We start from the raw sequence: 25692 nt of genomic DNA, 5'->3' as shown, positions 1-25692 counted from the left end.
ATCACCCTAAAAACTTTTTTAAACAGACATATGCACAAACTCCATGCTAGACCTCACAGACCAATAAGCATGTGTGTTCTGAATAAAAGATAAGTAGTAATATCACTGAGTATTTTAGTAAACATCTATGATTTACTGTCTATCATCCATTCCCCCTTCTTGGAAAAGTCCCCAGATGCATTTTGGAAAAATCACTCTGCTCCCATTCACAGCTCTATTTGGTCTGGATAGGACTGATCTAGTGCCAAGGATGGATCCTGATGAGTTTAAGTCAACTAACCATGGTCATCCTCTTACCCACAGGTAGTTCCTTAGCAGCTAGTAGAGGGACACACTCTTTTAGATGATAGTGCATGAGGATATAAGGTTTGGAACTGTGACCTCGCAGCCATTTTACTACCAGAGGAGAAAGCCTATAGCTGCTGCCCCACCATGTACAGTCTGAAGATGAGGCCAAAACTGCATAAAGTGGAGTTCAAAGATAAAAGGACTCTGGGTCCTTGGTGACATTTCCTGAGTAGCTGGCTCTGCCTTACATGGAATCTGACCTATTCTTGGACTTTCCAGTCATAGTGGCTAATAATTTCCCTCGATTGTTTAAGACGGTTCGAGTTGGGTTTTCTATCAGTTCTTGTCAATTTTCTTTTAGTTTCCTTGATTAATACAAGTGGCTTAAAACATTTTATTGAACATTCTAGAAGAAGAAAGGTTACATTTAATATTACTCATTTGGAGCAAGGGGAACACTTCTATGACATTTTTCTGAGCCTTAAAAATCTAAGCAGGAGATGAAGTTGGAATAGTCAAAATGAAGGTGTCCTCCCTAGCTAATTTCTTCCTGCTCTTAATTCAAGAAGTGATGCTTTGATAACCTATGCTATTGATCTGGAAATTTCTAAATGTTAGTAGCATATAGCATCCAACTCGTTAGTCAACGTCACTAGTGATACTATAGACAGAGGGAAAAAAAGTAGATAAGACTAAACATAGAAACCTAGTAATCAGTTATGATGCGGGAAGGGATATGACAGGAGCAGTTAAAAAGAAATACATCTAAGATAACTCCAGATTTTCCAGGAAAGGAAGCAAGAAAAATGGTGGTACCACCATAAAAAGTCAGACAGGCAGAAAGAGGAGCCAATTTTAAAAATTACGATTTTTTTTATTTACATATTTTAGATATCAGTGTGACAATTAAGGAAAGTTGTTGTAGTCTTATATTTGGCACCTAAATCAATTGAAAAAGAAAAATGATTTGCTTCCTTATGCTTCAACTTAATTTAATGAAATGGCTACTTATCACTAGGTTTTTTCATTATACAATATTACTGTGATTCAAAAATAAAAGTTGTAGGTTTTAGGATATGCTTGGTTGCCTTATATACATGCAAATCATATATTACCTCTTGACCAATAACACTCTGGATTAAACAAAGCTCAAGATCTGCTCCACAATGAACTAAGAGGTCAAATGTAAAAAGTGAAAGAAAGTTTATATTAATTATAAGAACTGAAGTTTTCATAAAGTTCTAGAAAACTCTTTGATTTTTTTTTTTTGGCCATGCCACGGGGCATGAGGGATCTTAGTTCCACACTGGGAATCAAACCCATGCCCCCTGCAGTGGAAGTACGGAGTCTTAACCACTGGACTGCCAGGGAAGTCCCTAAAAGATATTTCTTCATAAAAGAACATAGTCAACATGTAGTATAAATCAGGGATGCATAATCTCATAGCTCTAAAGTCAACAGGTCACAAATAGTATACTAACTGTTCCATTAGAGATACAGATTACTGTAGGAGTTACATTTAATTACACCTAAACAATTTCCATGGGGCAAATCCAAAACTCTTCTTAAGATAACTAGAGTTAGATAATAAAAGCTGGGACTTCCCTGGTGTCCAGTGGCTAAGACTCTGTGCTCCCTATGCAGGGGGCCCGAGCTTGATCCCTGGTCAGGGAATTAGATCCTGCATGCCGCAACTAAAAAGATTCCACATGCTGTAACGAAGACTGAAGATCCCGAGTACCACAATTAAGACCCGAAGCAGCCAAATAAATAAATATTAAAAAAAAAAAAAGATAATAAAAGCTAAAGTAGCACACAGAAAGCTACGGCTCAGATGAGAGAAAAAGAAGCTGAAGACAGAATTTCAGGAAACTGATACCAACTGTCGAGAAAGAATTTTATTTTCCCCCAGAAGAAACATTCAAAACACATGTAAACCAAACATGATTTTTAAACAAAATATGCATGCTTATTAACACAAAATAAATAAATATGATTTTATATCCCTTCTGCTGGGTCATTGCATTTTACGTTCAGGATCTCTGAACTTTCTGATCTTGAGCTTTCTAGCTTCCAAGAACGGGTTTATACCAGTTCTTCCCTTTCCTCATCTCTGCTGATTGCAACCCTACTCATGCTCCAAATTGATGCAATCCCCAAATGCCTTCAGGGTCCAGGCAGGGAAACATAAATGAGTGTGACTGGCAAGGTGACTGTGGCAGGCAGGATGACTATGGAGCATAAATCTAATCTAAAGGTGAGATTCCAAATGCTATAAAACCAAATCAAACACGTCTACAGGACCACATTTTTCTATTTGTTATACACTGTGGTTATTTCTTTGTAGTTATCTGCCCTTTTAGATTAAATCCTAGTGGTCAAGAACCATTCCACAACCCTTCCTCAGCAACTAGCACAGTACAATAGAAATAGATTTTTGCTCTATAAATATGATTTAATATATCCTCCCAGTCCAAAACTATCAGTTTAGATGAAAAGTTCCAAGCAATTATTGATTTGTCCCAGAAAAAGGTCCTTTGGGGGACTTCCCTGGTGACGCAGTGGTTAAGAATCCGCCTGCCAATGCACAACTCCTGAAGCTGAAACTAAATAAATAAATGTATTTTTAAAAATGTCCTTTGGGACACAATCAAAGCCTCACTTTAGATAGGACAAAGTATTTTTTTTTTTTTTTTTTTTTGGCTGTGTTGCGTCTTCATTGCTATGCATGGGCTTTCTCTAGCTGTGGCGAGTGGGGGCTACTCTTTGTTGCAGTGAGTGGGCTTCTCATCGTGGTGGCTTCTCTTGATGCGGAGCACGGGCTCTAGGCACGCGGGCTTCAGTAGTTGCGGCATGTGGACTCTGTAGTTGTGGCACATGGCCTCAGTAGTTGTGGCTCATGGGCTCTAGAGCGCAGGCTTAGTTGTGGTGCACGGGCTTAGTTGCTCCGTGGCATGTGGGATCTTCCTGGAGCAGGGATTGAACCCATGCATTGGCATGGGTAGATGGATTCTTTACCACTGTGCCACCAGGGAAGTCCCAGGACAAAGTATTTCATTTCTTGCTCCTTACCAAAGTAGGTTCTAGAAAAACCTAAGTCTACCACAGAGCCACTTACTAAGCTACTCCACTTCTAACAATAGGCCAAAAAGGGCAATATATGTTTTGAACTAGAATCAGAGTCTACACTAATTAAAAATCCAGCTTCTGGATTATCTGGGACTGTTGTAAATCATTATAAATTGAATCATTTTCTAATTCTCAAATTACCAAATTACCTCCTTTTTCTTTTAAAAAGGCAAGTGCTACATATTTACCTTTCCAGTTTTCAGGGACTTCTGTATCTCAAAAGTTTTTAAGAATGTCTAGGGGCTTTGGAGTAGCATCTGCCACTTCTTAGGTAATCTAGGTTGTTTGTGATCAGGTTTGCACATCATCTGATATAAACATCTTTTTAAAGTATCCTCAACCATTTTCTTCCCTATTCTGTTTCTGCTTTCCACACCTTTATAAGAGGCATTTGCTGTAAGCAACTGACTACTGATGATAAATTACAGAAAAACAGAAAGCTGAGCATATTCACGTATCAATGGGGTCCATAAATTTTGTGATCTTCCTCTTTTGCTTACAGAGCTGAAAAATACTTTTTTTTTTCTGTTAGCTTTTATATTTTTGGTGAAGTAGCATCCCCATTTTTTACTTTTCTGTATAATTAAACTAATTATTTATTCAATAAATATTTAAGCTTTGGCTTTTTGCTTTTTTCTGATATATCTTTTAGGACTTTATGTCATTCAAATGTATTAAATCAGCTGCAAGCATGAAACTGCTTTATGCAGCCCTCTCTAATGGGGGGAAGATAAGGAGAAGCTGGTGGTAATGAGTGACAAAAGAAATAAATGTCACATACCTTTTAAAAATGACAACCAAGTTGCATAAATAAAACACGAAGTTGTACAAAGGAACACTCCACCAATAACACAAGACTATGTACAAAGCACATGAGTAATCAGAAGTTGAAATGTAATTAATCAGTCAAGAAATAATATTGCAAGTGTTATAGCAAAGCAGAAATAAATCAACTTTATATGTAAAATAATGTAACAGTTATAACTTAAATGAGAAATTTTTAAACTTCCTAATACCTTACTAGTTTTAAAAGTATGATTATATCAGTTTATGAATTTATATATTTACCACTAAAAATTAAATAAATAAGAATTTTATTTTATTCATACAATAACACCTCAGTTATTCAGAGGTCACATTTGCAGTCAATAATCAAGAAGAAAGCAAAAACAAGTCTCTGAGTAGCTGAAAATAAATTGTAGTAAATTTTATAATGGAATACTACACTGAATTGAAAATAAACTACAGCCACATGCAGCAACACAAATGAAATATTCCAAAATATCACATTGAGTGAAAGAAGTGAGATACACAAAAAGATGCACTATATATGATTCCATATAAATAGTGCCCCAAACAGACAAAACTAATCAGTACTATTAAGAGTCAGTACTGAAAGGCAGAGATAATAACTGGGAAGAGGGATGAGGAAGGCTTCTACAATACTACTTATCTAATGTTTTATTTCTTGATTTCATAACTACATGGGTGAGTTCACTTTTTTCAATTTAAATATAATTTAGTTTTTAGAGCAGTTTTAGGTGCATAGCAAAATTGAGAGAAAGGTACAGTGATTTCCCATATACCTCCTGACCCCACACTGCCACTGTCAAATGCCCCCCAGTGAGGTATATTTGTTACCATAAATGAACCTACACTGAAATATCATTATTATTCAAAGGCCATCGTTTAAATTAAGGTTCACTCTTGGTGCTGTATATTCTATGGGTTTGGACAAATGTATCAAGACATATATCAACCATTACAGTATCATACAGAGTGTCTAAATTATGTTCATGTTTTAGTGTTTCGTGGAAGACAGACTTGTGAGCAATGAAATTGGATATTTAGCTGAGGAGATTTCTAAGCAAAGTATTGAAAGAGCAGCTTGGTTCATACTGACTGCTTATAGTAAAATGAGAAAAGAGAGAAATGAATTGAATAAAAAATTGTTAAGCAAAAAGGAATTAGAACTTAAAGATGTGGAAAATTCTCATCTTGTCCATATTGCAAAAATTGAGAAATCAGGTTAGCAAGAGAACTCCAAGGGTAAAGCTAAACTATCACTTGGTAAAGAGATTATGGGGGACTTCCCTGGTGGTGCAGTGGTTAAGAATCCGCCTGCCAATGCAGGGGACAGGGGTTCGATCTCTGGTCTGGGAAGACCCCACATGCCGCGAAGCAACTAAACCCATGTGCTGCAACTACTGAGCCTGCGTTCTAGGGCCCATGAGCCACAACTACTGAGCCCGCGTGCCACAATTACTGGAGCCTGCGCGCCTAGAGCCTGTGCTCCACAACAAGAGAAGTCACTGCAATGAGAAGCCCGCGCACCGCAACGAAGAGTAGCCCCCACTTGCGGCAACTAGAGAAAGCCCATGCACAGCAACGAAGACCCAACACAGACAAAAATAAATACATACATACATACATACATAAATAAGAAATTATGGGACTACATGAGCAGAAACTGCCAATTTGAAAATGAAGGGAGGCTACTGAACTTCTTAGATGTTACAGGACAGGACCACAGAGCTAATAGCAACAACAATGTGCTATTCTTCAAGACAAGTGAATAATAACCCCTAAGGTAATTCAGAGATCATCAGAGCTGCCTCCTTGGTTCAGAAAGGGGGGCCACTGCCTCAGATTCAACAGGTCAGAAGGCAGCCACCCAGAGCCTTGTGGGTGGGCTCCCTCCAGGCAGAGTTGCAGAGGCACAACCCCCACCTCAGCAAGGCTAGAAAGCAGAATACTAAACCAAAGAGGATTAGTCTTGAGCCTTATGATCTAATGAAATTCACCGTACTAAGTTTTGGACTTGCTTGGGACCTGTCACCCCTTTCCTTATTTTCTCTTTCTCCCTATTGGAATGGAACTTCTATCCTATGCCTGTCCCACAGTTATATCTTAGAAGCACATGACTTGTCTGGTTTCACAGGTTCACAACTGGAGAGGAATTTTGCCTTAGAATGAATCATATCTGGAGTTTTACCCATATATGATTTAAATGACATTTAGATAAGATTTTGGACGTAAGAACTTAGAGTTAACGCTGGAACAAGTTAAGACTTTGGGGGCTCTTGGGATGAAATCAGTGTATTTTGGATGCAAGGACATGAATTTTGGGGATCAGGGAAGAATGTTATGGACTGAATTATGTGCCTCCAAAATTCATATGTTGAAGCCCTAACCCCCAGTGTGATGGTATTTGGAGATGGGGACTTTGGATAATTAGGTTTAGAGGAGGTCATGAGGAACGGGCCCCTCGTGATGGGATTAGCACCCTTATAAGAAAAGGAGGAGCCATCAGAGCTCTTTTGCTGTCTACCATATATGAGGACACAGTGATAAGGTGGCCATCCGTAAGCCAGTACCTACTGTGCTGGTACCTTAATCTCTGACTTCCAGCCTCTAGAACTGTTAGAAAATAAATTTTTCTTGTTTAAGCCACATAGTCTATGGCTTTTTGTTTGTTTGTTTTTTATGGCAGCTTGAGCCACTTAACGCACTGATAAATAGGAAAGCTATTAACTTTCATACTTTAACCTTGTGCCTTGAAACTTTGTTATAGTTGCTAATTAGTTTCAGAAGGTTTTCTAAAAAATCCTTTCAGAGTTTCTACATAAACAGTTATATCATTTGCAAAGAAAAATGGTTTTACTTCTCCCTTCCCAATCAGTATATCTTTTATTTCTTTTTCTTATTGCATTAGCTAGAACTTCCTGTATGATGTTGAAAAGGAGTGGTGAAAGGGAACATTCTTGCCTAGTTCCTAACGTTAGTGGGAAAGCTTCAAGTTTCTCACCATTAAGTATGATGCTAACTGTAGGTTTTTTGCAGATATTCTTTATCAAGTTGAGGAAGTTCTCCTCTATTACAAGTTTACTGATAGTCTTTATCAAGAATGGGGGTTGAATTTTATCAAATGCTTTTTCTGTATTTATTGATATAACCATGTGATTTTTCTTCTTTAGTTTGCTGATGTGATGGAATATATTAACTGATTTTTGAATGATGAACAAGCTTCGCATAGTAGGATAAATCCCACATGGTCATGATGTAGAATTCCTTTTATAAATTGTTAGATTCAATCTGATAATATTTTGCTAAGGATTTTTGCATCTATATTCATGTCAGATATTGGTCTGTAGTTTTCTTTTCTTATAATGTCTTTGTTTGGTTTTGGTGTTAGGGTAATGCTGGCCTCAGAGAATGAATTGAGAAGTATTCTCTCTGCTTCTATACGAAAGATATTGTAGATAATTGGTGTAATTTCTTCCTTAAATATTTGGTAGAATTCATCAGTAAACCCATCTGGGCCTGGTGCTTTGTTTCAGAAGGTTATTAATTATTGATTCAATTTCTTTAATTGATACAGGCCTATTCAGGTTGTCTATTTCTTCTTGTGTGAGTTTTGGCATATTGTGTCTTTCAAGGAGTTTGTTCATTTCATCTAGTTTGTCAAATTTGCGAGCACAGAGTTGTTCATAATATTCGTTTTTATGCTTTTCTTTCTTGACCCACATGTTATTTAGAAGTATGTTGTTTAATCTCCAAGTATTTGGAATTTTCCAGTTATCTTTCTGTTATTGATATCTTGTTTAACTCCATTGTGGTCTTACAGCAGACACTGTATGATTTCTATTCTTTAAAATGTGTTAAGGTGTGTTTCATGCCCCAAAATGTGGTTTATCTTGGTGAAGTTTGCATGTGAGCTTGAGAAGAATGCATGTTCTGCTGTTGCTGGATAAGTAGTCTATAAATGTTGATCATATCCAGTTGATTGATGGTGTTGTTGAGTTCAACTATGTTCTTACCGATCTTCTGTCTGCTGGATCTGACCATTTCTGGTAAGAGTCGTGTTGAAGTCTCTAACTGTAACAGTGGATCCATCCATTTCTCCTTGAAATTCTATCAGTTTTGGCTTCACATATTTTGACCATCCATTGTCAGGCACATGCACATTAAGAATTGTTATGTCATCTTGGAGAAGTGACCCCTTTGTCATTATGTAATGGCCCAATTTATCCCTGATAATAACTTTCTTTGCTCTGAAGTTTGCTATGTTTGAAATTAATATAGCCACTCCCACTTTTTGATTAGTGTTAACATGGTATATCTTTCTCCATCCACTAATTTTTTTTGAATAATTTTCTAATTTATTTATTTATTTGGCTGCACCGGGTCTTAGTTGCGGCACACGGGATCTTCGTTGCTGCATGCAGGATCTTTAGTTGCGGCATGTGGGACCTACTCCTCCGACCAGGGATTGAACCCAGGCCCTCTGCATTGGGAGCACAGAGTCTTAGCCACTGGACCACCAGGGAAATCTCTCCATCCACTTATTTTTAATCTATGTGTGTCTTTGTATTTAAAGTGGGTTTTATAAACAACATATAATTGGGTCTTGTTTTATTGATCCACTCTGACAATCTCTGTCAGTTGGTGTTTTTAGACAGGAGATGTTTAAAGTGACTATTGATGGCTGGATTAATATCTGCCATATTTGTTACTGTTTTCTATCTGTTGTGCTTGTTCTTTGTTTCTACTTCTGTGTTCCTCTTTTTCTGTCTTTTGTGTATTAAGTGAGCATTTGTATGACTCCATTTTCTCTTCTTTCCTAGCATATTGGTTGTACTTTTTTTTCTTTTTTTTTTTTAGCTTTTTTTTAGTGGTTGCCCTAGAGTTTCCAATATACATTCACAATTATTCCAAGTCCACTTTCAAATAACACTAACACTACACCATTTCATAGGTAGTGTGAGTACCTTATAATTACAAAATAATCCTAATTTCTCCCTTCCTACCCTGTGTCATTGCTGTCATTCATGTAAACATACATAAGTACACATATATACACACAACTATATATATATATATATAAAAGCATACATAATTGAACATGTTGCTATTATTCTTTTGAACAAACTGTTATCTGTTAGATCAATTAAGAATTTTACCTTCACTTGTACTTTCTCTGATGCTCTTCCTTTCTTTATATAGATCCAAGTTTCTAACCTATATCATTTTCTTTACCTCTAAAGAAGTTACTTTAACATTTCTTGCAAGGCAGGTCTACTGGCAACAAATTTCCTCAATTTTTGTTTGTCTGAGAAAGTATTTTTCCTTCACTTTTGAAGGATAATTTCATAGCATATAAAATTTTATGTTGGTGTTTTTCTCTCAACACTTCAAATATTTTCCTCCATTCTCTTCTTGCTTACATGGTTTATGAAGAGACGTTAAGATGTAATTCTTATCTTTGTTAGTCTAGGTAAGCTTTTTCCTCTAGATTCTTGAAGGATTTTTTATCTTTAATTTTGGGCAATTTTGAACATGATATGCCTAAGGTGTAATTATTTCGGTATTTATCCTGCTTGGTGTTCTCTAAGCTTTTTGAATCCATGGTTTGTTGTGACATAAATTTGGGAGAAATCTCTGTCATTACTGGATCAAATATTGCTTCTGTTCCTTTCTCTCTTTTTTCTCCTTCTAATATTCCCATTGCATGTATGCTACACCTTTTGTAGTCGTCCCACAGTTCTTGGATATTCTTGTTCAGTGTTTTTATCTTTGCTTTTCTGTTTTGGAAGTTTCTATTGACAGATCCCCAAGCTCAGAGAGTCTTTTTTCAGCCACGCCCAATCTACTGATAGGTCCATCAAAGGCATTATTCATCTCTGTTGCAGTGTTTGTGATCTCTAGCATTTCTTTTTGATTCTTTCTTAAATTCTCCATCTCTCTGCTTACATTACCCATCTGTTCCTGCCTGCTGTCTGCTTTATCCATTAAAGTACTTAGCATACTAATCATAGGTTTTTTTTAAAAAAAATTCCTGGTCTGATAATTCCAATAGTCCTGACATACCTGAATATGGTTCTAATACCGTATCTATCTCTTCAAACTGTATTTTTTGTCTTTTAGTCTACCTTGTAATTTTTTCCTGATAGCTGGACATGGTGTACTGGGTGAAAAGAATTGCAGTAATTAGGCCTTTAGTAATGTGGCAGTAAGACAGTGGGAGAGGGGAAGTGTTCTTTAGTCCTACGATTAGGTCTTCATCTTTAAGTAAGCCTTTGCCCCTTAGCTGTGCACAAGTGCTTTTCATTTCCACCCCTCAAGTTGGACAGGATGGCCAGAGCAGGCTGGAATTGGGTGTTTCCCTTCTCCCATTAGTTTAGGCACCGGTAAATAGTTTATTTTGAGGTTAGGTCTTGTTGAGAAAAACAGAATGCTTAAAGAACAGAATGCTCTGGCATATTTCAAAATGGTTCCTTTTCCCTTGCCCCTGCTGGAAATGTAAGAGGATTTTCCTCAAATCTTCACTGGGAGAAACTGGTGCCCCCTCTAAGACTGGGTTCTCCTGGAGTTTTAACTCTCAAACTTGTCCATACTGATTTTCTAATATTCATTAATTATACTTCACGTTTTCCTACCCCGGTAATGATTCCTATGGGTTTCTACTCCATTAAGTTGTGATTCTCTGTATTTGCCTACTTCTCCAATTTTGGGGGCAGCAGTGTGTCCTGTGATCTCACTTCTCTGAAAGATCAAGGAAGAATTGATTTTTTCAGTTTTCTCAGCTTTTTACTTGTTGGGACAGAGTGATAACTTCCCAGCTCTTTACATGCCAGACTAGAAATTGGAAGTCTGTATTCACTTTTTAATAATTAATTGAGCTATATCTATTTATAATTATTGCATTTATAAATTGTGTGTGCTTATATATGAATGTTACATTTAAAAAAGAAAGTTTTTTTAGAGTCGACGTACCATGTCCTTGCTCCACAGGAAGAGAATTTCAAGCCCTTAATCAAAGATAATTTACCACTGTCACTTTAGTCATAATCCTAAAAACACTTTGTTACATACTCATCAATAGATTAAAAAAGGCAAACTGAAAAAGAATCGCAAGCATATTCTTTCTAGGCACTTACAGTTGCAATCACTGCCAGGACTCAAAAGGAAAGGACTCTTCGGGGTGGCAGGTTGGAAAAGCTCCAGGGAGCAAAGTTAAAAAGCTCTGATGCCAAAGAAAAAGAACTGGGCCATTTCTCTACACAGATTAAAAAGGGAATGGTATTCCCATTTTCCCCTCTATTCTGATGCAAATCTTTTCAGTTAGAAGTCTTATATTAGCTTCAAGTAGCTCTCAGCGTGGGTCCAGGTTAATTTCAAAAAGCTGTGGTACTGCTTGAGGGCAGGAACTACTTACTTTACCTCTTTTGTACCACTCACAGATTTAGTACAATGACAGGCAAGCTAACAAGGCAGTCTATATAATATTTCATAAAGTAAACAAATATGATATAAAATCTACCACTTTGTATATGCATGTGTGGGATTTTGGAGGGGAAGCAAATGGAGGTATGGGTAAAAGGATCATGTAAGTGCTTATTTCTATAATCATTAAGCAACTAAATAGAAATATATTTGATCAGGTCACTGGACTGAAAAGAATTAGGCTAAGAGGTTAACTAAGCAATCCTTGCTAATGTCTGTAATCAAGACTGTACTTTAATCATCTACAGATTGACTATTCACTGTGAATGTAAATTCCCCCAATCTCCCTCAGTAATTCACTTTAATGTTGATTTAATGATTCTCCCTGTTGAATTGCTTTCTCATAGTACAGTTTAAGACAAATTCCTCTTGAAACAGATCAAAGGAAGAGCTGAAGAACACTTAACCTTCAAATACTGAGCTTGAAATAACTCTTGTTTGTATATCATAAAACAGAAAGGGTTTCCTGAGTTCTGTGCAAAAATAAAACAAAAAATAAACAAGAAATAAGGATGTTCTACTATTTGTACAGGCTGAACTTGATTTCCTAGAAAACCCAAGGGGTATCCTATGGCATTTGTAGCTTCAACTAAATATCTACAACTTAAGTACCACTGGAATGATGGACCAGAGCTAACCTTTCTAAACATTTCCTCTCAACAGGCAGATTTTGAGAAGTGTAGTTCCAAGATTCCTTAATCTGAGGCATCATGTTCCAGTATCTGTGGTTCTTTGACTTACAACTGATAAGAAAAATTGCTTGAAGATCCCTAGATACACCAGATGTCAACGCATTTCATGTTTTAATCAAAGTACAGAGCAAGCCTATTAAATATAATGTTAATAGTTAAATATGCTTACAACTCCATTCCCTAGTAAATCCCTTCTTGACAGCGTATGAGTAACACATGGACATAAGGACAGAGAGCAAGACAGAAAAAGGATTGTGTAAAATCTAATATTGAAGCAAAGAATCAATCTGTGGATAAATAAATGTCTACAAATTTGTGGAGTCTCCTCCTATATTATGGTACTTATTATATCATATTGTCAAGTGTCTTTTTATAGTTTTTTCTCCCGTGAGCTCCTTGAGGGCAGGGATACATTTCTATATTTTCAGCACCTAACAGAGCACTCAGAGCACAGATCATGTACAACAAATGGCACTGTGCTAAGTATCCCCTTTAATCCTCAAAATAATTGTATGAGGTAGATAATATATTGCTATTCTAATTTTGTAGATAATAAAACCAGGAATCATTAAAATGAAAGAATGTGGCCAAAGTCACACAGCAGTCTAACTCCAGAGTATATGCGCTTAATTACTGTACTATACTATCTGAATAAATGAACGCCTGTTTTGTCCAGCTTCTGTCTCAGTTTTAATAAATAATTTTATTAATTCATTCACTCAGATATCATCTGCATTTGTGTCTTATGGATTAGGATGACAACATGGGCTCAAGAATCATCAGAGGAGCATAAGATTTGGGGGCCAGGCAGATAACTTTAGGAACCAAGGGTCTTTTCTGGACTTCACACTTTCAAAGTCTGGTTACTCTTTTTTGTTTTTGTTTTTGGGGGTTTTCTGGTTGCACCATGTGGCACGTGGGATCTTATGAGTTCTCCAACCAGGGATCAAACCTGCGTCCCCTGCATTGGAAGTGCAGAGTCTTAACCACTAGACTGCAAAGTCTGGTTACTGTTAACATTAAATTAGTTATATCTAAATACAAGTATACTGAATTTTTTAACTGTAAATGATTATACTATAATTTTAGGAGATAAATTGGGTAATTTATAATATAGCAAGAGTAGGGAAGATGATAATTCTTTTTAATAGAAAACTTAGGGCTACGAGGTTAAACTAGCAAGCCTATTTTATAGATAAGGGATCAGCAAATGGTTTATATTAGTTTAACAAATTATTCAATGCAAAAGGATTTATTTTGCTAGACTATGCCAGTGTCTCATTTACATGATTCCCAAACCAATAAAATAATAAAAGTTTATATAACAAATTTATGAAATTATTTAATTCATAATGCTTAAAACAACCATTAATTAATGTTTTGTTATATCCCATGGTATTATAAAAACAAAAATCTGTCCATTCAGAAAAGAGTAGGACTTGAATAACATGTAATAAGGCAATATTATCAGAGGCAATAAAGGATGTAAAGCAAATCTTACACTTGTCTAATTCTTCTTACAATTTTAATTTCCAAACATACACACACATATATATTACATAAACAATTAACTATTAAACTGTGAGACATGAAAGAAAATCAAGTTAGACTGATTCAGCACTACTCTAAGTCTTCAAAACATGAAGAAAATGTAATATAGCTATAGAAAATCAATATACTTTTCTTCATTTTAACAAGATGTTTAATGCCAAAAAGGAACTGACATTTATTTGCTCATTGTTGACATTGATTACCACTAATTTTCAATTGTTAGAAATATAATGGAATCATGTGTATAACAAAAATTGTCTTTACTTTTTAAAAGTTTGCTTACAGTAACTGAAATAAAAACTTTTAGTCAGATTTTTACATACCTTAAAAGTAGAGAGCCCATAAAGTCTTGTGGTATGAACAGTTTCTTGAGAAATATTTGTAATGTTAGTTATAAAGTCCTCAAGGTATTTGCAAGCTTGTTCCAGGTGTGTGGTGTTTATAATGATTTGCACTAGCTAGAAAATAGAAAATGCCTCCAGTGAAATGCAGGTTACGTATATACAAAGCCATTTGATTTTTAAAATCAGGATTATTACTTCCAGCAAGTGTACCACTTCTGCATAATTATAGCATTATAGGATACAACTGATTATCTGATTCAAAAGCCTGCTGTAAATACTGCTTATGAATGCTATCATCTAAAAAAAATAACCAAGAGTCTAACTAGCAACTTTTCGAAGCGTTTTTTCCAACTTTATACATTCACCAAGTAAAAAAAATGAGTATTTTCACTTTTCATGTAAAGTCTGGCAAACATGAATCTCCATATATCTTCTAACATCATCAGCTATCCACTATTCCCCACGTAAACCCTTTTCCCTCACATCACTGGAATTTACAATGACGCTTTTATTTTAAAACAAACCCACTTCTATTAATAAATTTAAAATGGAAAGCTAGTTTTATAGGATGATGTTCAGCAATAAATTAATTTATAATAATTGTTTCATATAATGAAACATTTAGCTATAAATATCTTTTTAACCTACCTCTGTCAAACCTATGTGAGGTTTTTTAATAAGATTCAGTAAACAGCTACTCAAAGTTCTGGTCAGCAGCAGATTTGTTGATTTTCTAAGCATATCATCTACTTCTGTTGAGCTAAAAACAAAGGTTGATATTATTAAGGTTTCCACAAGGGTTACAATTAGTTAGCTTCCTAAATAATTTAATGCAATTTACTCTAATTCCTTTATATCTTTAAATAAATTACAATCATTCATATCTATTAAATCACATATTTCAATTCAATTTAGTTTCACAAAAGGGATACTTTCCACAAAGTAGAATGTTCATTTATAGAATAATTTAAATGTATTCAATTAACCATTACAGTAAAACCATGGAGTACTTAGTATAAGGAAATAAAACTATTCTTAAATTATGACTCCATTATGGTACAGCCACTTTCAAAGACACTTTATATACAACTATAGCTAAAATTACTTTTAAAATACAAATTGATGTGAACCCTCTGGATACAATTGCTAGATTTGATTTTAATATAACTAAGCTATCCATTTCCATTGAGAATATTTTTAAAAAGATTCAAAGAAATTAATTGCCTTACACTAGTTTTAATTTGGGAGAGGAACTAACCCTATGATGTTTCTTAACATCCTAAAAATTACTAGCCTAGCACTAAAAAGCTTATTATTTTCTTCTAACCACTAGGGCTTCAATTTAAGTAAGTCATGATTTTTTGTATATAGCCTCATTATCAAAACGGTTAAGCTGTCCTTAGACCAAGTTTTCTCAGTCTCAGCACTATTGACATTTACGCTAGATAATTCTTTGTTGTGGAGCTGTCTTGTACCATTGAAAGATGTTTAGCAGCATCCCTGTCCTCCACCCGCCTGATGCAAGTAGCACTCTTCCCCCTAGTTGTGACAACCCAAAATGTCTCTAGACAGTGTCAAATATACCCTGGGGGGCAAAACTGCCCCAGATGAGACTCACTGCCTCAAACACAGTCTAACATTTTAATTTTAGAACCCTTTCACTTTTTACTTTATTAAAACATTACTCCTAAAAATCTATGAGGTACAAATATTTACTAGTTTACATTTATTTTAAATATGCAAATAGAACAAGATTTGACAAAACACAGGTAATTTTCACTACTGTTCCAATGTTCTCCATTTTAATGCAGGTGCTCTTCAATTTCTGCTAACCCTAATTCTGGCAGACCTGAGGAGAATATGCCTCACTGATTTCGTATCTAAAGTCAAGACTTCCCAGGGAATAGCATATATATACCAGTAGGGTTTCAGGGTTACACAGTAGCAAACTCTCTGACAGAAATCAGTAGTGTCCCTAGAACAAGCAACGTACTCACACCAATATAAAGGAGGTGGTTGCCAACTCCTCTGGTTTCCTTTCTGACACACTCAAATTATGCTTAAAGACACCCTGTATAGCATCCTTTTCAGATGAAAAGTTATGCATGACAGATAATGTCTTTTGTTTAATTCCCCTGAACTTCCTTGAATGCTGAATCAATGCATAAGTGAAAGCAGAGAAAGAAAACCTATCAGCACCTACGTCCTATTCCTGCCAGCAAGATTTACCCAACAATGACCAGGATTTTCTCCAAGAGGTTTTTATCCTAACTGAGCAATTTTTTTTCCTTAACTCCTTCTCTTTTGAGCTTATAACCTGTACTCTTCCCAATTTTTAAATAACAAATAACACAGTAATTAAATCTCAATATACAATAAATCTCCTAAATTATTTGAGAGCTTAGCCTCTTATGAAAACTGAAAATTTCTTAAAGATCATATTAGATTCAGATGTTTTCTCTGCAACCAAATAACTGAGACTTTAGAGTCTCATCATGAAATCACTTAATTCTCTGGCCCTGCTCTTATTCACATATAAAAAGAACCCTAAACATTTTTACTATAAGAGCTCCAAAGCATCTTTTTGGTCTAAAAATCTAACTGCAAAATATGTTTAACCATAATAAAAGAGCTTTAAACCCAGAAAGTTATTTTTCCATAATTCTTTAATGACAAATTAAAAAAAAAATGACTCAGCTCAATTTTAGGCCACAGATGTAAATTTTTAAAACAAAAATATGTCAGAAAGCTGATAATCTAGAATAAATTTAAATTTACATATTTTAATACTAACTATGCTTTCTGTATTCTGAACTACAAAATGAAAATAGCCAATGTTATTTAGTAAAGCTAATTTTTAAAAATGTAAGTATAAAAAGCCTTGCTAAATGAAAAACAGTATCATAGTTAAATAGAATGACTGGATATTGAACTAACAAAGATGACAAATATTTTTATCAAAGACAGAAGGAAAAAATAGATAATCTTTTCCGCTGTAGCATCAGTATACAACATTTACCTTTTAGAATGCTAGGAGTTCATGCACAAAAAGAGCCAGAACTGAGGGGACAATTCTAGTTCTAGTCAGTCAGTAGGGAAGCTTTAGGGACAATTACACATAATATTATGACTAAGGGCTTTTAACTTTGGTGTTATAAATGTGGTAAAAAATCAAATAACAGGACTTCCCTGGTGGCACAGTGGTTAAGAATCCACCTGCCAGTGCAGGGGACACGGGTTCAAGCCCTGGTCCGGGAAGATCCCACATGCCGCAGAGCAACTAAGCCCGTGCGCCACAACTACTGGGCCTGCGCTCTAGAGCTCGCAAACCACAACTACTGAGCCCCTGCATGCCGCAACTACTGAAGCCTGCGTGCCTAGAGCCTGTGCTCCACAACAAAGACAAGCCACCACTATGAGTAGCCCGTGCACCGCAACAGAGAGCAGCCCCTGCTTGCCACAACTAGAGAAAGCCTGCACATAGCAACGAAGACCCAATGCAGCCAAAAATAAATAAATAAATAAATTTACTTATTTAAAAAAAATCAAATAACAATTAGAGATCCACTGTCTCTTCTCTGTAAATAAACAAAATAAAAGTTAATTCCAAACTGCTAAATTTCTATACTTTCTACAGTTTACTTCCAATCTACCATCCACATTGTGGCCAGAGTAAACTTTCTAAAATATTACTCCAGTCATGTCGTTTCTTAGTTAAAAATTCTTCAACAGTTCCCCAATGCCTGCAAATGAAATATAAAAACTCCAAGCTCTAGTCTCACATCTTATATTGTAGTATCTCATCTGATCCTACGTCTTATGTGCCTACCATGTGCCAGGCTACACAGAGTGCTTTATACACACTCACTACCTTATTTAATTCTTAAAACCACCCTATGAGTTATCTCTCATTTTACAGATGAGGGAACTGCAATTGAAACAGATTAAGTGACTTGCCCAAAGTCCTACTGCAGCTAGTGAGTGTCAACATCAAGAATCAAGCTCAGGTGTAAGTCTGAAGCTTATGTTCTTAACTACTGCATTATACTGCTCTGCTTTAGATCGGAACTTTAGAATGTTCAATGAAAAGAAAGATAGGCATAAATTATTGGTAGCTCTTGGATCATTAGAGCTCTGCTAATGAAAACTACCACTGTAATAGTCTGTCATTCCTTTTCAATGAATACTCATTTGTATCCACTGTTTTTCCAATGCTGAATGATATTGTGTGTTATGTTATAAGCTAATGTCTTTAAAATACATGTTTAGAAACTTTGGTATAAGAGACTAATAGAGTATGATGAAGCTTAAGGCAGTGGTTCTTAAACTTGGAGTGCATCAGAATCACCCAGAGTACTTGGTAAAGCCAAGGGCTCCATCCTCAGTTTCTAATTCAGTAGGTCTGAGGTTGCATTTCTAGTTAACCCCAAATGCCACTAAGATATGTAAGCCTTCCAACGAGATAATAGTCCACTGAAGAGTCATGGCCTAAAAATCACATGTTAATGTTTCACAAAAATAGCTATGATAAAGATACATTTCTTATTAATAAACTTACCTCCGGTGTAACGACTCTGAAAATTTAAGGCTGGCATAAATAAATTCTTTAACTTGAATATAAATATGAGGCACTGATTGAGACATGGGCAGTTTCTTTGGGAAAGATTGCTGTTGAAAGAAAAACAAAGTTGAAACTGTTGCTGAAATTTTAGAAAAAGATATTCTAATCACCTCAAAAATGTAAAAATTAAATTGATTTCACGTTTGAATTAGTAGTTAATACTTGCATTTTAAAGTCTACTGTTATCCCATTATTTTTAAGATTTTAAAAAGAATTAAAATATTTCTGAAGAAAATAATGTGGCAATTTACCTGTTTCTTAAATCATGTTATCAGACTTCTAACAAGCAGAGAAAGTATGTAAGTGTGTGTCCTGATGATAAGTATCCTGCAGAAGATGCTTAACTCTTTGCTTCCTTGCAGCCGTAATACAGAGCCAGGTTGGCATGAAAGTTATGGGCCAGCTTCCTGGCTCAGTGTCATCAAATAATTCTAAGACTCCCTTCACTTGCTTGAATGCTAATTTAAGAAAGTATCCACTTCATTCCAGAACTCCTAGAATACCTTACAGCAGCTTTCTGAGCTAATATGAAGCTAATGGTTTGCAGTGTGCTTCTTGGCTAAAATGCTTTACCAGCCAACATCCATGAGCAAATTCTCAGTCTCCAAAAGGTAAACTCTCCCGAAGATTGTTACCAAAATCCCCCTCTTTACGCTTCATGAAGCCTAATCTACTTCAATTTTCACATTCATTGCAACTTAGTTTACATCATTGAAAACACCCTCACGAAGGTCACCAATGACCTCACAGGTGTTAAATCCAATAACTTTTCATGTTACCTGATTCACCTGAACAATCTGACACAATGGGCCTCCTGCTTTTTTTTTTCCCCCCTAAATAAACCCCCATGTTATTTATTTACTTTTGGCCACTCCACGGGGCATGTGGGATCTTAGTTTCCCGACCAGTGATCAAACCCGTGCCCCCTGCATTGGAAAAACAGTGTCTTAACCACTGGACCACCAGGGAAGTCTTGCCTCCTGCTTCTTAAAGGATCTCTCCTTCCTTGGAATCCATGACCCACACTGGTTTTCCTTTGTTTCTCTACCTTCTCTATATCTCTTCCTCTAGCCATCCCTTAATTGCTACTCCTTAGGGTTCTATCCTACACTTTCTTCCCTTCTTACCACACATACTATCCTTAGAGAATCTCACCTACTCTCACCATGCAAGTGCCAATATCTCCCAAATCTAAAACTCTAGGCCAAATCTTTCTCCTGAAGTCCAAATCTGTATATCTAACTAACATTTGAACACCTCCATTTAGCTGTAACATTTGAGACATTCTCAACAGAACCAAAAGTGAAATGATCATCCCTTCTTTCTAAATCTGCTCCTCTTGCATTTCCTATCTTAGTGAATGCTACCACCAGCCAAGGCAGAAATGTGGCTATCACACTTGTGCCTCTATCTTCATCATCCCTCATATGCAAGTGATAATCAACTCCTGTCATTCCTACTTCCTAAATATCTCAAATCATATTCCACAGCCATAACTCCCATTCAGGTCACCAATCTCTCTTGCCAAAATAACTGCAACAATCCCCAAGCTAGTATCCCAGCCTTACTCTTCTCCAATCCATTCCCCACACACTAGCCAGAGAGATCTTTCTAAAGCACAAATCTGATTATGTTTTTACTGCTTGAAATCTGGTGGTGACTTATTCGAGCCATCAGGCTAAGCTCCCTAACATTGTTTACAAGGCCTATTATAGCCTGCCACTTTCTACTTCATCTTCATTTTTTGATCTTCGTCTCCTGCACTTCATTAACCTTGTACTTTATACTGCAGAATTACAGCCTTTCTCCATGCTGTTGCTTCTATCTTGAGCAGGGCCAACTTCTGTGAATTGTAATTTCCTGTTTATTTAATCTATCCCTCACTTGACTACAAGTTCCTTGACAGCAGAGACTGAAAAACTAGCACATAGCACAGTGTCTACTAGATAGCAGGTGAATGATAAATATATGAATTAACATATGTACTCTTAGGTACCTCCAGCAGAAAGAAACTTACAATAAGCTGGTAGTGAAAACATTTGCAGAGAGCAGTCTCTCTCCAAAACTGGTAGGTTCAACCTTTCCAAATTTAGGAACTGAATTAGGAGTACTACAAAAATCAACTAAAGAGTTGCTATTCTTTAAAATCACCTTATAATAATGTAAGAGCTAACTCACCTCCAAGTTATGTTTTACAAAATAATGAAACCAATATTAACTATTTGAAAGATATTTCAACTTTAAGAATTGATTTTAATGACATTAAAGACAATATGAACATGTTCTTATTTTAGCCAAAGGATCCTAGTTAAATTAGCAAAGCTATCTGCAAAAAGACAGATGTTAGCATATATGTTCAGTCTTATTCCTTTCTCACTTGTAATTTCTGCTGAAAAGAACTCATGTTATTTGAAAGACAATTTCACATCTTTTTCAATCGTTTTAATTGAAAATTATACTTAAAATAGGAAAAAATTAAATATGTAAACACACAACCAAGAGACTATTACTAAATAACTTATGGGATTTCTAAGTTATCACATTTAAATTTTCCATGTGCCTTTTGCCTTAATGATAGTTCTTTTTAATGATGAATAATACACAAACCAATGAATACAATTCCTAACAAGCTTAATCCTCAGATGCCGTATATTTTGGAAGTACCCTACAAGCAAAGTCAAATATCCTTTTAACTATAAATCTATTTAGAATAGTTTAGTGTAATTAGAAGAGACATTAGAGATTTAGTTCAACCTCCTTATTTGACAGATGAGGCAAAATGCCCAAATAGGGTAAGTCACTTGCCCATAATAAGCCACAGACAGAGCTGGCACATGAATCCAGACCAAATCCAGCGCTCTTTTTGCAGATGCTATATCCTGAACACATTTATTACCAGTAACTAAAACAAAACAAAGCCAAGCTGTGAGACAGAGAATATTCTCATAATATTTCTTTTTTAAAAAATACATTTATTGGGCTTCCCTGGTGGCGCAGTGGTTGAGAGTCTGCCTGCCGATGCAGGGGACACGGGTTCGTGCCCCGGTCCGGGAAGATCCTACATGCCCTGGAGCGGCTGGGCCCGTGAGCCATGGCCTCTGAGCCTGCGCGTCCGGAGCCTGTGCTCCGCAATGGGAGAGGCCACAACAGTGAGAGGCCCGCGTACTGCAAAAAAACCCCCACAACATTTATTTATTTATTTGTTTGTTTGTCTATGTATTTATTTTTGGCTGCATTGGGTCTTCATTGCTGCATGCGGGCTTTCTCTAGTTGCGGTGAGCGGGGGCTACTCTTCGTTGCAGTGCGCATGTTTCTCATTGCCGTGGCTTCCCTTGTTGTGGAGCACGGGCTCTAGGCACGCGGGCTTCAGTAGTTGTGGCCTGCGGGCTTAGGTGCTCTGTGGCATGTGGTATCTTCCCGGACCAGGGATCGAACCCGTGTCCCCTGCATTGGCAGGCGGATTCCTTTTTTTTTTTTTTTTTTTTTTAGTATTTATTTATTTAATTTTTAGCTGCGTCGGGTCTTAGATGTGGCATGTAGGATCTTCGCTAAGGCATGCAGGCTCTTCATTGCAGCGTGTGGGCTTCTCTCTAGTTGTGGTGTGCAGGTTTTCTCCTCTCTAGTTGTAGTGCACAGGCTCCAGGGTGCGTGGGCTCTGTAGCTGTGGCACGTGTGTTCCAGAGCACGCAGCTCTAGTTGAGGCGCACAAGCTCAGTAGCTGTGGCATGCAGGCTTAGTTGCCCCGTGGCATGTGGGATCTTAGTTCCCTGACCAGGGATCGAACCCTCATCCCCTGCATTATAAGGTGGATTCTTTACCACTGGACCACCAGGGAAGTCCCGGCAGGCAGATTCTTAACCACTGCGCCACGAGGGAAGTCCCTCATAATATTTCTTGACAGGGAAACTTTGATTGGGGTTTCAAAAATACAGAACTAGAGGGCTTCCCTGGTGGCGCAGTGGTTGAGAGTCTGCCTGCCGATGCAGGGGACACAGTTTCGTGCCCCAGTCCGGGAAGATCCCACATGCCACGGAGCGGCTGGGCCCGTGAGCCATGGCCGCTGAGCCTGCACATCCGGAGCCTGTGCTCCGCAACGGGAGAGGCCACAACAGTGAGAGGCCCGCGTACCACACACACACAAAAAAACCAGAACTAGAATAATTATTCTGGTCTTTTGTGTGTATTAGAATACAATTAGGTATATGCAATGGCAGTGTTAGCTATAATCTAAAAGCTATGCATTAAATTACTTGGTCCTGTATTTAGTGACTATTACACGTAATATGCTTAGTTTATGTACATACAAATGTAACATAAAAATTTACAGTCACAATTCACACAACTCATTCAGAATTCACTCTTGTTCATTATTAAGGGATAAAAATGTAGAAAAGGACTAAATTATAAAGTGTTGAAAAAATAAAAAAGATTAAGGGAAAAAAATCAAAAATGCAGAGAATGAAAAAGGTGATAATAACAGGAAATATGATATCCCTTTCTCATAAGATCTAATTCTACCCAGGGATACTGGATTGGTACAAGTGTGTGTGTTTCTGTGTGCATGCACACATATGGGCAATCAGGTGTATTTCCAGAATACTCTACGTGCTGGTCTATTTCCTTTCTCTAGCCTGTCTTTTGTTCAGACATCTTGACTCCAAAAATAGACATTCTTACTTCAGGAAAAAATCTACAGGTGGCTATTGCCTTCATACACCTCTTACTTAACCAAGATAAACTTTTTTTTTTAAATAAATTTATTTATTTTATTTTTGGCTGCGTTCAGTCTTCGTTGCTGCGTGCAGGCTTTCTCTACTTGCAGTGAGCAGGGGTTACTCTTAGTTGCGGTGCGTGGGCTTCTTATTGCGGTGGCTTCTCTTGTTATAGAGCACAGGCTCCCAGTGCGTGGGCTTCAGTAGTTGCGGCGCATAGGCTCAGTAGTTGTGGATCGTGGGCTCTAGAGCGCAGGCTCAGTAGTTGTGGTGCATGGGCTTAGTTGCTCACGGCATGTGGGACCTTCCCAGACCAGGGATCAAACCCGTGTCCCCTGCATTGGCAAGCGGATTCTTAACCACTGCGCCACCAGGGAAGTCCCCAAGATAAACTTTTTATACAAATATATTTCTAGAAAAAAAGCCACAAAATAAGATCTTCCACAGTGATGGAAATTTCAAAGAAATTCTCTCTTTCCTTACAATATTCTCCTATTCCTATAATCTACTCAACATTTAGTATATCTAATTTGGAATCCACCCAATGATAGTAACACCTGCCCTGGGAATCCACCTAATATTTGGGACAAGGGCTCCTAGTAGCCCCAAGAAAGTCCTTTCTTAACCTCACCAAAATAGTAGTAGTAGTAGTAACATAATCTTTAAAAGTTAACAAAACATAATTAATTTTCTCAAATAACACAACAATAACAAAGGCCTCAAAAGAAGCTATTCTCACTTACAATATCAGATTAATATAATGTAGCAATAAAAATGATTAATTTATTTTTAAGAAAATTCTTGAATTAAATACTAGCTTGTACCTTTTCAATGTCTGGATCTTGAAAGGGAAATTTACTGATGACTGTTTTATATTCTTCTTCATTAACAATAGGGATGGGACTATAATTATCTTCTTCAAAAATGTCCCTGTTAAGAAAGAAGACAGAATTGAAATTTAATATTAGAAAACATATCAATAGAGTGCTATAGGACAATACTTTTAAAAAACCCCAACTATTACAAAATCATTTTTTGTGTGTCAGTTAAAGTTCTAAACAGGAAAACAGTGCCTAATCACTTAGAATTCTGAAATTCAATTAGCAAATAAGTCTGTCCCTCAAAATTAATGTGCAATCTCTTCTTTCCACTTGTTTATTTTACATCCTCTCAGCACTTTAGTTTTTATTTTCTAGTCTAGAACAATTCTCAACATGATATAGTCTGAATGAACTCATTACAACTAAAAATGAGGTGAAGAGTATCCCAGACACACTTCTTGATAGGAATAACTCTCAAGTTGTATGTTTTTTGTCTTCTCTTTCCAACTAGACCATCAGCTCCTTGAAGATAAAAACAATGTCTTCCGTTTGTTTGTCTCTCATAATGTTGTACTTAGAAAAGGACCTTTTATACTCAGTAAGTCAGACACATTTACTACTCACCAAATAGGCAAAGTCATATGACTAGTTTTAGCCATTGGACCACGAATACAAGTTACATGTGTTGCTTTAAGTCTAAAGCATTTATGAACTAACTGTTCGACACTTAGTCCCACAGTGATAGGGGAGACCACCATGTTGAGAAAGTAGAATTACAGATGTCAAAAGCTCAAATCTTGGACTACTAGACCCACTATGGACTTCTGTGCAAGTGAGAAATAAAATGCCAGTGTTCATCCAATGAGACTTTGAGCATTTTTGTTATCGTAGCATAACTCAGCCTGTCCTAATATACCTGCTGTCCAATCAACTTGCTTTTAATCAATAATTCAGTTTGATTTTTATGTACTGAGCACCTATTGTATGCTAGTCTGGGCTAACTCTGATGAAAACTCCCTACCCTCATGAAAATAAAAGCAAGATCACTGTTCTCAAGCTTAACAGGAGACATAGATACGCAAACAAATTATAATGTTTATAATGATGTGTTATACGTACAATAAAAGAGGCGCAAGTTTCAGAAATAGGACAAAGGAGGAAGTGATTAACTTTATCAGAGTAGGTGGGGGACATCTCATGAAAAGTTTTACAGAGAAGCTACGGGCTCTGTAGGGTCTTCAAAGATGA

General features: G+C 36.6%; 1 protein-coding gene across 7 annotated transcripts in view; it reads right to left on the bottom strand.

Annotated features, from left to right (window-relative positions):
- EXOC6 (exocyst complex component 6) overlaps positions 1 to 25692 on the bottom strand; it is a gene marked incomplete at its 5' end in the record, with an annotated part of 209091 nt that overhangs the window by 85184 nt on the left and 98215 nt on the right. For all 7 annotated transcript variants that reach the window (XM_082674090.1, XM_082674094.1, XM_082674096.1 and 4 more), the window contains 4 exons: positions 14270 to 14404; positions 14939 to 15050; positions 18849 to 18958; positions 24448 to 24553. In XM_082674090.1, coding sequence (XP_082530216.1) covers positions 14270 to 14404; positions 14939 to 15050; positions 18849 to 18958; positions 24448 to 24553 — 463 coding nt within the window. The remainder of the gene's footprint in view (positions 1 to 14269; positions 14405 to 14938; positions 15051 to 18848; positions 18959 to 24447; positions 24554 to 25692) is intronic.

Source organism: Grampus griseus, assembly GCF_964374135.1.
Source record: "Grampus griseus genome assembly, chromosome: 16".
Taxonomy (NCBI): Eukaryota; Metazoa; Chordata; class Mammalia; order Artiodactyla; family Delphinidae; genus Grampus; species Grampus griseus.
This window is presented reverse-complemented; position numbering and strand designations above follow the sequence as displayed.